Below are 13,520 nucleotides of genomic sequence, written 5' to 3'. Positions count from 1 at the left end.
TCCATTGAGATGCCCTTACCTGAATTCCCCTGTGCAGAACTGCCTGTAAAAGACAAAATAAATAATTTATTCATTGGAAGGGCAAAAATCACCTCTACTAATCATCTCTAACAAATCTTTAATAATTCAGGATGGTGCAATTTACTAAACATTGCAGATATGTCAGAGGCATGTCTCTTCTACAGAATCATTTTCGATCCGACATTCTACAACATTATGCCATACTGAATGTGGCCTTGATGTGACAGGGCATGATTTTGCACTAGGAAGTCATGAAATTTGTTTAGGTAAAATTACCGAAAGTTCTCAGCCGTCTTTGGAACCACATCGGCAAAGAGTTCTACCTTCATTCTCCCAACTTCCTGGAAAACAGTAAGTCAAAAAGGGCTGACTTCTGTAAACACTCCACATGCAAATATTGACAGGAGACCACAATAGGCATCACCTTGCTCGACCGGGTTTCGAAAGCCGCTTTTGCCCACATTCACATTTTCTGGTATGCTTAACAATTAGTATTTCTAACTACATTAATTGTTCTGCATGAGAAATGGTTTTCTGGAAGCAATGTAAAATGTATATGACAAAACATAGTATCTATATCGTTTGACCAAAGAACTTCTGGTTTCTTGTATTCAACAATATTTTGTCATCATATCATACTCACATGGTAAGACACTTTACTCAAATTAAATGACTAATAGGCTACTTCATGAATACCTGTTCCCACTGGATTAATTAAGCAGTACCAACTGTAGGGTTGTCATGATACTGTTATTGAGGTGGGCAACTCCAGTACTCAAATTTTCCATGGCAAAAAAGGAAAATAAGAAGCAAACTAAACTCTTTGAAAACCTGCTTTATGTCAAATATTGTGCTACAGCTTTGAAATTCAGCCCCTCTGAAAAGAGCCATTTGTCCCCAAGGCATCCCCGGAGAGCTTCTGTGTTGTTAAACAAATATTGGCGGTGCAGGAGCAGCCTCCACTTAGTCAACACCCAGCACACTTCGATTTTCTCGGTAATTGCCTCAAATCGCCCAGCGGATCCTTTGAGCCATGTATACCGGATAAACCATACACAGGCTTTTTACACCCTATTATAGGTGTTCCTTTCATCCCTGTTAATTAACCATTTGTTCAGGTTGAGAAAGAAATCTAGACCTGGCCTTTGTTCCCCTTGGAGACAGAACATTTCACTTAACCTGGACCAAAACAAACCACGTGACTCCATAATATCCTGAACATTTACAGGGATCAGCAAGCAAACACTGGCTGGCCTCTAGCTGCTCTAATGCAGGGGTTGGGTCACTGAGGTGGTAGGGAGTTCTTTATTGCATTGAACAGACAAGAGTAGATGTGTCTTCCCCCCCCCCCCCCCCCCCCTTACACACCTTACATAGCCCTCAGCCTCCTATGCAAAATAGGCCATTACATAAATGCCCAACCAACATATGCCAACCTATTAGCAGCACGTATCATGAACGTCAAACTACTTTGCCATAATAAAAAAAAAACTGTTACCCCGCTCAGGCCATACATTTACAGTACACATGCATTTATAAAACAACAGTTCACAACATGAGGGGTGAGGGGGTTGGCTACAATATAAAATGGAACTCTAGACCATAACCATATACTCGATTTTACAGGAATCATTCCTGATGGACGTCTCGGGTTTGAACAGTGTTGTCCCCATATCGGCATCGCAGCAGAAGAGCACGTTTGTAAGACACACCGACTCTTCAACAAAACAAACGTTTCTGCATGATCTTAGTGATGAATCTTCATCTTCACCCCACCCAAAACTCAACAACAGCCTATTCAAAACTGAGAGAAGGTTGTACCTGAGGAGGGAAGGGCATGGAGGGTGGTTGAAGCCGCCAGGTAGAATTACAGGTGTGTCAGGGTGGTTGCAAGGCTAGTTTCACCCAGAAAAGCCTGAGCAGGTAATAGACCCACCCACAATGAGGCAGTAAAATGACCATATAATAAGGAAGTGCTTGTCAAACACTACTAGCCTGTTGCTAAGAGTAAAGCACACACCTGTTGATGCTGCCACTGGATCTCAAACTACACATACATGACCAGGATTACCCACAACGATTAAGAGGTAAGGCCTACTTGCAGTGTTCAAAAGATCACAGTATTATGTGGATTGATATTGTTTTACGATGACAATGAAAAAGCTAAGTATAAGGCAGCCCTATCCCTGGGTTTGCAATAAAGCTGAGGGGTGAGGCTGGCTGAATGTAGCCTAATCATGCTCAAATTCATAGATGGAGCTATGGATGCAAGGACTAACATTCCCTGAGATCAGCATGATAGTTGATAAGCTTAAAAAAAGGGTGTAATCTTTGAAGATTCCTGTATCTGGAAATATCTGGGTTAAGCAATAGCATTGTATCAAAAGAAGGCACGCATTTCCTCCTACGCGTAAACAAACCTGTTTTTTATAGGAATGAATAGTAAAACGGATTGGATTGCCATACCTGAAATATTAGCTTTTGTCTAGCCTCAGGCTGTCACCAGTTAAACATACATAATTGGCTACTATATTTCCTAACACTTGAGGTTGTTGGACTCCAAACAATGAGTGTTGAGGCATACTACATGGGCGATTCCACGCCAGTGGGAGTGGAAACTATTTTTTGCATCTTAGATTGTTCTGAGAATTCTCACATAGGAACTTCATTGGGAGGACTGACGTTTAACATACTTTTGTATCACAAACCATTTTTGAGAAAAGAATAATCAAAATTGGCAATTTTAGGCCCTTTTTAGACACACATGCCTCCTGTAAGACCCTATGATCTACGAATCGTACATGATACAGGCAACATATTGGTGTCATTATAACATTCTCATAAATATGGAGTAAGCCAATGTATAGATTTTGAAATACACATTTTCAAATTAATTTATTCAACATAAAATAATATCTTCAAACTACTCTTTTTGATTTTTCTTATTTTAAAGACATTGTTTGTAGCAATATACTCTTCAAACTAGGGCTGGGAAATATGGCCTAGAAATCATATTTATATTTTACAAACTTATGGGCGATTCACAACATACAGTGTCTTCGGAAAGTATTCAGACCTCTACTTTTTCTCATTGTTACATTACAGCTTTATTCTAAAAGGGAGGGGGGGAATCAATCTACACACAATATCCCATAATGAGAAAGAAAAAAACAGGTTTAGAAAAGTTGGCTAATTTTAAAATAAACTGAAATATCACATTTACATATTCAGACCCTTTACTCAGTAATTTGTTGAAGCACTTTTGGCAGCAATTACAGCCTTGAGAGTTGGGCATGAAGCTACAAGCTTGGCATACATGTATTTTGGGAGTTTCTCCCATTCGTCTTCTCTGCAGATCCTCTCAAGCTCTGTCAGGTTGGATAGGGAGCGTCGCTGCACAGCTATTTTCAGGTCTCCAGAGACGTTCGATTGGGTTCTGGCTGGCTCACTCAAGGATATTCAGAAACTTGTCCCGAAGCCACTCCTGCGTTGTCTGGCTGTATGCTTAGGGTCATTGACCTGTTAGACTGGGGGCGAAGGTTCACCTTCCAAGCTCCCGGGCACTCTGGAGCAGGTTTTCATTAAGGATCTCTGTACTTTGCTCCATTCATCCTGCCTTCAATCCTGACTCGTCTCCTAGCATGATGCTGCTACTACCATACTTCAGCTTAGGGATGGTGCCAGGTTTCCTCCAGACGTGACGCTTGTCATTCAGGCTAAATAGTTATTTTTTCCTTTAATCAGACCAGGGAATCTGGTTTCTCATGGTCTGAGAGTCTTTAGATGCCTTTTGGCAAATTCCAAGCAGGCTGTCATGAGCCTTTTACTGAAGAGTGGCTTCTGTTTGGCCACTCTAACATAAAGGCTGGATTTGTAGAGTGCTGCAGAGATGGTTATCCTTCTGGAAGGTTCTCCCATCTCCACAGAGGAACTCTACAGCTCTGTCAGAGTGACCATCGAGTTATTGGTCACCTCCCTGGCCAAGGCCCTTCTTCCCCGATTGCTCAGTTTGGCTGGGCGGCCAGCTCTAGGAAGAGTCTTGGTGGTTCCAAACATCTTTCATTTAAGAATGGAGGCCACTGTGTTCTTGGGGATCTTCGATGATGCAGACATTTTTTCGCACCCTTCCAGAGATCTGTGCCTCGACACAATCCTGTCTCGGAGCTCTACGGACAATTCCTTCAACCTCATGGCTTGGTTTTTGCTCTGACATGCACTGTCAACTGTGGGAACTTAGAAAGGCACACACCTGTCTATATCATGTCCAATGAATTTAATTTACCACAGGTGGACTCCAAATCAACTTCTATAAATATCAAGGATGATCAATGGAAACAAAGGGTATGAATACTTACATAAATAAAATGGTCTCTTTATCTTGATATACATTTGCAAAAATGTCTAACAACTTGTTTTTGCTTTGTCATTATGGGGCAGTGTGTGTAGATGGCTGAGGAAAAAATGTATTTAATCCATTTTAGAATAAGGCTGTAACGTAACAAAATGTGGAAAAAGGGAAGGGGTCTGAATACTTTCCGAAAACACTAAGTCTTTGTGAGAAATGTGAGAATTTCCAGAACAACCTGAGATACCAAAAATATTATCCGCTCACACTGGTGCCAACATACATTAGGAAGAGTTTAAGTTTCTTATTTTTGACTTCCATAAGGTGTTGTTGTTTCTGTAGATGAGTCATGAAAAGCCAGGTAGTACTGATAACACTAGAAACGGTCTAATTTTTTGGTAAAAGCTGTTTGTATATTACTGCTAACTGCTCCGCTCTCTTCAACAGCTTTTTCCTGAGCATGGTGACGTCGACCGGAACATCACAGACCCAATAGGTTACTTCTGGGGCTGGGCACAGTCTCAACGGCAAAAGTTTCAACATGCTGGCCATCATTGAGTCGTGGGAAGAGGAAGGGAGCTGCATCAAGGACAACACCAGCCAGTTTCTGTTCATCTTGCTGTTAAAGGTGGGCATGGACTGTCTGGTCCTGTTCATCAGCCTGCGCCGGCTTAACACCTCCTTCATGGGCGTCTGTGGTCTCTCCGTCTTCCTGGTCGACGTGGCGTTGGCATGCGCCGTTGTGGCCGTTTGGTTACTAGGACCTGACCGCTCCCCAGTGTCCGTGTGCTTCCTCTTGGCGCAGGCCTCGGCCGTGTTCAACGCGCTCCCTCTGCCCGTGCTGGGCCTGGGGCTGCTGGACTACGCCACAGAGTCACGCTACACCTCCTGCCATGCCGCCCCCTGCAGGACCTTGTGGAACTGCACCCTGACACTTCTGGTGTGGGTGCTGGCCGGCGTGCGCTCCGGCTGCTCAGCCTTCACCACCCTCATAGAGGTGGAGTACGAGAGAGGGAGGCATGCTTTAGGGTGCGTGGTGCAGGAGTCTGTGTTTGTAGTACATTTCTCAGTGGGGATCTCCGTAGCCGTCTGCTGTGTGCTGATGCTGCACTACAAACGTCTTTCCTCGTGGATGAAGGAGGCCAACAGGCTCTCAGAGTATAGGGACGACGTCAACCCAACGCTGCACAGCGACTTGAGCTTCAGGTATGCCAAGTTCGGCAAGCCAGGGGCTGACAAGAACGAGGAGAAAGCACTGGCGGTGGAAACCAAATGGCAGAGTCACCCCCTTTACTTCGGACTGACTTTGGGATTCAGCACAACGTGGGCATCATACCTGGTCATGTGCGTTGCCTGTGAGCTCTTGGGCCTTGCGGTTCCCGCCTACATTGCCATCAACCTCCTGTGGTTGGAGTGTGCCAATAGCTTATTGGTAGGGCTGGTGTTCTGGCTCAAGAGCGACTGGCTGGGGCCGTACAGCGATCTCCCGGACGACATCTGCCAGTGGCAGGTTTACTGGCACTTAAGTAGAGGACCCGTTAGAGACTCGGAGAAACTTCCCAAGACTGTGTTCAGCCTGTCAGGCAAGGACAGAAACCCACTCCTGCATGTCTGAATTAGGCCAATCGAAAGCAGGCTTGGCTCATGATGCGCGATAAGCCTACTGTATTACCTTTACATTCCTTTGATAATGTTCCTTTCAGATATGACAAAAGAAAGCAATTATGCTGTTACATACTTCTACTGACAGCCTTGTTACTAGCCTATATGATTCTCAATAGTTCCTGCCCTTGATATGTTAACTGTATGAAGGGTGGTGCTGTTAGTTTAGGCTAGCTCATTGTTACAACAAACACTTTCACTCTCACACACATCCAACAACATGGACATAATAAAAGGACCTGTAACACTTTATGTAGTAGTGTACTTTGTATGTTTGCTCAATAAACTCTCTGTACCGACTCCCACTCCTTGAAGTTTCATGTTTCTCAGTTACAGGTTTTTCAATATGCTTTAGAGAAACCGGGCGATGCTCATTAAACTAGTTTTAACTGTCTGTAGCAAACTGAGTTACAAAACCATGACGCATCTGCAAAAAGCAACTATCATTCTGAAGACTAAGATGCCTAGTTTTTGGTAAAGTGTCTTATTTTAAATACATTTTAGATTGCTGCCTGAATTTTGTAAAAATTTACACCCCTAATTCTCATTACTGAAATTTGTCCGGATTAAATTCTCTGGTCATTTTCAACAATTCTAACTTGTTTGAATAAAAACAGTGTGCTGTTGTTTGTCCATAAATAATAAAAAAATTCTATACTAGTTGAAGTTTCCATTAATCTATAGGTATTATGGAAAAACAGTGTTTGTGGACACGTCTCTCATTAAATACTTTTTCAAGTTCCTGTAAAAACAGTTAAATACATATTTATTCTCCCATGATGCATCATCTAGAGGAGAAGTCCTTACTTTTGTATTGATTATATTCCTGGGGTCCAGCAAAATTAAGGCAGTTCACATTTTAAAAACATAACAATACATTCACAGATTTCACAACACACTGTGTGCCCTCAGGCTCCTACTCCACCACATATCTACAGTACGAAATCCATGTGTGCGTGTGTGTACAGTTTGCATGTTATCGTGTATGTGTGTGTATGCCTGTGTCTATGTTTGTGTTGCTTCACAGTCCCTGCTGTTCCATAAGGTGTATTTTTTATCTTCTTTATTATTATTTTTTAATCTACAATTTACTGCTTGCATCAGTTACTTGACGTGAAATAGAATTCCATGTAGCCATAGCTCTATGTAGTACTGTGCGCATCCCATAGTCTGTTTTGGACTCGGGACTGTGAAGAGACCTCTGTGACATGTCTTGTGGGGTATGCATGGGTGTCCGAGCTGTGCGCCAGCAGTTCAAACAGACAGCTCGGTGCAATCAACATGTCAATTCCTCTCATGAAAACAAGTAGTGATTAAGTCCATCTCTCCTCCACTTTGAGCCAGGAGTGATTGACATGCATATTATTAATATTAGCTCTCTGTGCACATCCAAGGACCAGCTGTGCTGCCCTTTTCTGAGCCAATTGCAAAGTATTTTCTTGTGCCACCTGACCACGCGACTGAACAGAAGTCCAGGTGCGACAAAACTAGGGCCTATAGGACCTGCCATGTTGATAGTGTTGTTAACTTCTTTGGGACTGGGGGTAGCTTGAGTAGCTTGGATAAAAAGGTGCCCAGAGTAAACTGCCTGCTACTCAGTATTGAGTATCTTGGATAAAAAGGTGTCCAGAGTAAACTGCCTGCTACTCAGGCCCAAAAGCTAGAATATGCATATAATTAGTAGATTTTGATAGAAAACACTCTGAAGATTCTAAAACTGTTTGAATGATGTCTGTGAGTAGAATAGGCAAAACCCTGAAATAAAATCCAACCAGGAAGTGGGAAACCTGAGGTTTGTAGTTTTTCAAGTCATTGCCTATCGAAGATAGGAAGTGCAATATGACCCCATAGACACTAAGGCTTCCACTAGATGTCAGCAGTCTTTAGAACCTTGTTTGAGGCTTCTACTGTGAAGTGGGAAAGATAGCTGTTTGAGCCAGAGGTCTGGCAGAGTGCCATGAGCTGATCACGCGTGCGCCTGTTAGTTGTGTTCCATTGCATTTCTAAAGACAAAGGAATTCTCCGGTTGGAACATTATTGAAGATTTATGATAAAAACATCCTAAAGATGGATTCTATACATCGTTTGACATGTTTCTACGAACTGTAGTAGAACTTTTTGACATTTCGTCTGAACAAGTGATCACGCATTATGCATTTGGATTACTGGGCTAAACACGTGAACAAAAAAGAGGTATTTGGACATAAATGATGGACTTTATCGAACAAAACAAACATTTATTGTGGAACTGGGATTCCTGGGAGTGCATTCCGATCACGATCATCAAAGGTAAGTTAATATTTATAAAGCCATTCCTGACATCTCTCCTTCGTTCGGAAAATGTCTGGATGTTTTTCTATGACTAGCGCTGACCAAACATAATCGCACGGTGTGCTTTCGCCGGAAAGCCTTTTTGAAATCTGACACATAAGTTGCATCATACATGTGTTAACGTGGGCTATTTTGAGCACTTTTCTTCTGGGATGCTTAATTGTTTTTATTGCTTTACTCGGGAAGCTTAACACCAGTAGATGTGTTCCTTATGCTAATGCAGGGTGAGCTGCACACAGTGGGACTTCCTACTAGGGCACACCGGCTCAGTGCTAACAGTATAAATCGGGTTCGTAGGTGTAACAGTATAAGTTTAAACCGTCCCCTCGCCCATACCCGGGCGCGAACCAGGGACCTTCTGCACACATCAACAGTCACCCTCGAAGCATCGTTACCCATCGCGTCACAAAAGCCGCGGCCCTTGCAGAGCAAGGGGAACTACTACTTCAAGGTCTCAGAGCAAGTGACGTCACCGATTGAAACGCTATTTAGCGCACACTGCTAACTAAGCTAGCCGTTTCACATCCGTTACATAGGCACATGATTATTGTGAATACAATTGCTGTAGGATCAGCAGAGACATTCAGAGCAGTTAGAGGGACATGTATTAAGTTACTTATATTGCATCTACCCCTGGTGTGATGTACATTTGCTGAAGCATTATGACAACTCTGCATCAAGATGGCGTAGCAGTGCACACGTGTTTTGTTCGTCCTCTCGTGTACTTTTGTATTTTTTTTGTATATATTTCGATTTTATTTTCAATCTCTTCTCCATTTTGGTTCAATTACACCTTACGGTAACCTGTCTCACCCAATGTGATACGGAACCGCTATTATTTGTCATTTTTAGACCTTATAGCAAGAACCACAGCCATTAGAAGCTAACCAGCTATTTAGCTACAAGCTATTTAGTCATTGTTAGCCACTGCTAGCAGCCTTTACCTTCTGCACAGGTACCAGCCCTTTAAAAAAATATATATATATATATATATTTTTTTTTTTTTGCCTGGATAATACTCGCCAGCCTACCAGTAACGGACTGTCTCTCCACTACAATGCCGGATTCCTGCCGTAATCCCTGGACCATTCTCCTGATCTTCACAGCTAGATTACCGAAGCTATCACTGAGGCCCACCTCCCGGCCTACTCAGTTGTTCACCTGGACTCCACCCAAACACGGCTAGAACACACTACTCCATCGGATCATTGCCTTAAGCTCTGAACCTTGGCACCGGATCACCGCTGCTACCGAGTGGCTACAGTGGCTAACGCCTCTGCCCCAAAACTAGCACCAGTTAGCCGTGAGCCAGGCGCATCTCCCGGACAGAAAACTAAATTACTACAACTACAATACCTCTTTCGCCACCTGGCTTGGATCCTTAGTCGACGACAGGTCTGCTGACAAATACTCCATCCTCTGTGTCTTCAACTGGCCTCCGTCGGAGCAGACGCTTCTACTAGCCCCGGGCTACTAACTTTAAATGCTGCGTCGCCCGCGTGCTAGCGTAGTAACGACTAATCCGCGGCCTCCCAGTTCCATCTATAGCTGATGCCCGTTGGACTGTCCACTAATCACGGTACTCCATTCTGCTTATATATTTATTTTAGTTGTTTATCTGCCGGCCCCAGCCGCAAACTCAGGCTCTGTGTGTAGTTAACCGACCCTCTGCCCTTTCATCGCCATTTTAGCTGTTGTTATTTTATCTGATTAGCTGTTGTCTTAGTGATCTGTCCAAATCAACACCTGTGATTACTTTATGCCTTGCTGTATGTCTCTCTCATATGTCAATATGCCTTGTATACTGTTGTTTAGGTTAGTTATCATTGTTTTAGTTTACAATGGAGCCAGTAGTTCCACTCATTATACCTCTGATACCATCTTTGTCCCACCTCCCACACATGCGGTGACCTCACCCATTATAACCAGCTTATCCAGAGATACAACCTCTCTTATGATCACTCAGTGCCTGGGCTTACCCCCACCCCACCATACCCGTCTGCACATTATGCCCTGAATCTATTCTACCACGCCCAGAAATCTGCTCCTTTTATTCTTTGTCCCCAACGCTCTACGCGACCAGTTTTGATAGCCTTTAGCAATAACCTCATCCTACTCCTCCTCTGTTCCTCGGGTGATGGGGAGGTAAACCCAGGCCCCGCGTGTCCCCAGGCATCCTCATTTGTTGACTTCTGTGATTTAAAAAAACTTGGTTTCATGCATGTCAACATCAGAAGCCTCCTCCCTAAGTTTGTTTTACTCACTGCTTTAGCACACTCCGCCAACCCTGATGTCCTTGCCGTGTCTGAATCCTGGCTTTGGAAGGCCAGCAACAATTCTGAGATTTTCATACCCAGCTACAACATCTTCCGTCAAGATAGAACTGCCAAAGGGGGAGGAGTTGCAATCTACTGCAGAGAGAGCCTGCAAAGTTATGTCATACTTTCCAGGTCTATACCCAAACAGTTTGAACTTCTAATTTTAAAAATTAACCTCTCACTGTTGCCGCCTGCTATCGACCCCCTTCAGCTTCCAGCTGTGCCCTGGACACCATTTGTGAATTGATCGCCCCCCATCTAGCTTCAGAGTTCGTTCTGTTAGGTGAACTAAACTGGGATATGCTTAACCTCTAGGGTACGCGGGACGCTAGCGTCCCATCTGGCCAACATCCAGTGAGGTTGCAGAGCGCCAAATTCAATTACAGAAATACTCAGAAATACTCATTATAAAAATTCAGAAAACAAACATTTTTTACATAGATTTAAACATTAACTTCTTGTTAAACCAACCAGTGTCATATTTATAAAAATGCTTTTCGTTGAAAGCATACCTAACCCAGAACATAGCCCAGTTGACAAATTATTAAACACAGTAACCAGCCAAGCAGAAGTGTTACAAAACTCAGAAATAGAGAAAATTAATCCCTTACATTTGATGATCTTCATATGGTGGCAATCAGAAGACATTAATTTACTCAAATGTTCCTTTTGTTCAAAGTCTCTTTATATCCAAAAACCTCCGTTTGTTAGCACGTTTTCTTCAGTAATCCACAGGCTCAAACTCAGTCAAAACAATCAGACAAATAATCCAAATTATATCCGTAAAATTCATAGAAACATGTCAAACGATGTTTATATTCAATCCTCAGGTTGTTTTTTAGCCTAAATGATCTATAACATTTCAACCAGACAATAACGTTGTCAATATAAAAGGTAAACAAGAAATGCACTTGCTCATGAAAAAGCTCTGCGACGCAGTAGGGTCCACTCGTTCAGACTGGTCTTACTACCTCATTTATAAGAATACAAGCCTGAAACGATTTAGTGGAAGGCATAGGAACTGCAAATGGAGTCCTAAGTCAATGGATACTGTAATGGCATTGAATAGAAAACAACAAAACCTACTTCCTGAATGGACTTTTCTCAGGTTTTCACCTGCTAAATCAGTTCTGGCATACTCACAGACACTATTTTAACAGAAACTGTAGAGTGTTTTCTATCCAAATGTACCAGTTATATGCATATCATATCTTCTGGGCCCGAGTAGCAGGCCGTTGAATTTGGGCATGCTTTTCATCCAAAATTCCAAGTGCTGCCCCCCTACCCTAGAGAGGTTAACACCCCCGAGTCCTACGATCTAAGCTAGATGCCCTCAATCTCACACAAATCATCAAGGAACCCACCAGGTACAACCCTAAATCTGTAAACATGGGCACACTCATAGACATTATCCTGACCAACTTGCCCTCCAAATACAGCTCCGCTGTTTCCAATCAGGATTTCTCAGTCACTTGTACTTAACCATGTTATCACTCCTCAATCATGGTGAAATCAGAAAACATTTTCCACTCAAAAATGTAACCAGGAAAAGGCACTAACCACATCGTCCTATCCACAAAGTAATATAATTGGTTCCGAGTTTGTTTTAATATTTCAACTTGCTTGTCCCGATCGCTTCTGGTGCAGCAAGACAAAAGCAAAACGTGCAAGCCTGCGTACGAGCGTGGCCGGTTTAGCCAAGGTTTAAGGGCCTCATTACCAAAACACACATTTGATTACCACGTCATTTTGAAGTCCGTTTTGGCAATGAGAACCTTTATAATTTAGGTATTAAGCTAATTCTAATGTATGTTCAATGGGTGTGCTGTGATGGTAACTTTATCTACTAGGACCACTATTTACAACTATTGTATAGATTTTTGGTTAAAACAACAATGAATAAGTATGGTTTGTCCCCCACCAAAAAAATGGGGTGTACAAAAACCATGTAACATACTGCAGGAGAAAATCTGCAGTTTGTGTTTCAGCAAAGAGCAATCCCGTCACTTAAAGGAGCATATCCCCCATTGACTTATATCGGTTTTCACACTTACATATAATGCTGTTTGATAACCCATGACAGTTTTTGGTCCATATCTCACATATTTAGATCATTTATAGGCATACTGTATTATCCAATTTGACCATAGGATCCCATTCAATCCAGAAATGCATCTAAAAAACCTTACAACCACACCTATCCACGTCCTAATACACCAATATCACCTGTAAAAGAAGGCCAGCATCCCAGTCACCTCTTCACTGTTTACGTTGATACTGGTGTTTTGCGGGTACTATTTAATGAAGCTGCCATTTGAGTTTCTCAAACTAGACGCTCTAACCCACAAATGCTCCAGATACTCAATTAGTCTAAAGACCAGTTTTATTGCTTCTTTAATCAGAACAACAGTTTTCAGCTGTGCTAACATAATTACAAAAGTGTGTTCTAATGATCAATTAGCCTTTTTAAAATTATAAACTTGGATTAGCTAACAACTTGCCATTGGAACACAGAAGTTGCTGATCGTGGGCCAATGTACACCAATGTAGATATTCCATTTTTTTTTATTTTTTTAAATGCCTTTCTTTTTAGGACAATGGTAGACACTTTCTTGTAGGTCTGGTTTGTCCACAAATATGTGGTGTTTAAAACAAACTCTCATAGATCTGTTTCTTGTTTTACAACTAACTTCCTCACACTGACTACACCGTTTGCAAATTCAATGATACATCAACCTTCAATGACAGCCAGGCCTATTGTGCAGGAATATGATGGAGTATCCTATATCCACAATGTGCCAAATGACTCATGCTTACTTTGTTCACTCATAAAGCTTCAACCG

At 42.4% G+C, this 13,520-nt stretch overlaps 2 protein-coding genes across 4 annotated transcripts in view; one reads left to right on the top strand and one right to left on the bottom strand.

Annotated features, from left to right (window-relative positions):
- Positions 1-13,520, bottom strand: part of ppih (peptidylprolyl isomerase H (cyclophilin H)) — a 32,303-nt gene that overhangs the window by 10,722 nt on the left and 8,061 nt on the right. The window contains exons 2-3 of one of the 3 annotated variants that reach the window (XM_021615812.3): positions 298-362; positions 20-43 (exon numbers count right to left, since the gene is read on the bottom strand). The exons of 1 other annotated variant lie outside the window; for it this stretch is intronic. In XM_021615812.3, the coding sequence (XP_021471487.1) occupies positions 20-43; positions 298-362 (89 nt within the window). The remainder of the gene's footprint in view (positions 1-19; positions 44-297; positions 363-13,520) is intronic. One more of the 3 variants, XM_021615814.3, reaches the window with a different exon arrangement.
- Positions 1,881-6,333, top strand: si:dkeyp-100a1.6 (putative G protein-coupled receptor 160). Its single transcript, XM_021615810.3, has 2 exons — positions 1,881-2,108; positions 4,814-6,333. Exon 2 carries the CDS (start codon positions 4,908-4,910, stop codon positions 5,979-5,981), a length of 1,074 nt encoding a protein of 357 aa, XP_021471485.3. The 5' UTR covers positions 1,881-2,108; positions 4,814-4,907; the 3' UTR covers positions 5,982-6,333.

This window comes from Oncorhynchus mykiss, chromosome 9, assembly GCF_057628025.1.
Source record: "Oncorhynchus mykiss isolate SJ-2025 chromosome 9, ASM5762802v1, whole genome shotgun sequence".
Classification (NCBI taxonomy): domain Eukaryota; kingdom Metazoa; phylum Chordata; class Actinopteri; order Salmoniformes; family Salmonidae; genus Oncorhynchus; species Oncorhynchus mykiss.
The sequence above is the reverse complement of the archived record's forward strand: the minus strand, read 5'-3'. Positions and strand labels throughout refer to the sequence as shown.

Excerpts from the sequence above, each read along its gene's own strand:
- si:dkeyp-100a1.6 (XM_021615810.3), top strand. The coding sequence starts at position 4,908 with ATGCTGGCCATCATTGAGTCGTGGGAAGAGGAAGGGAGCTGCATCAAG.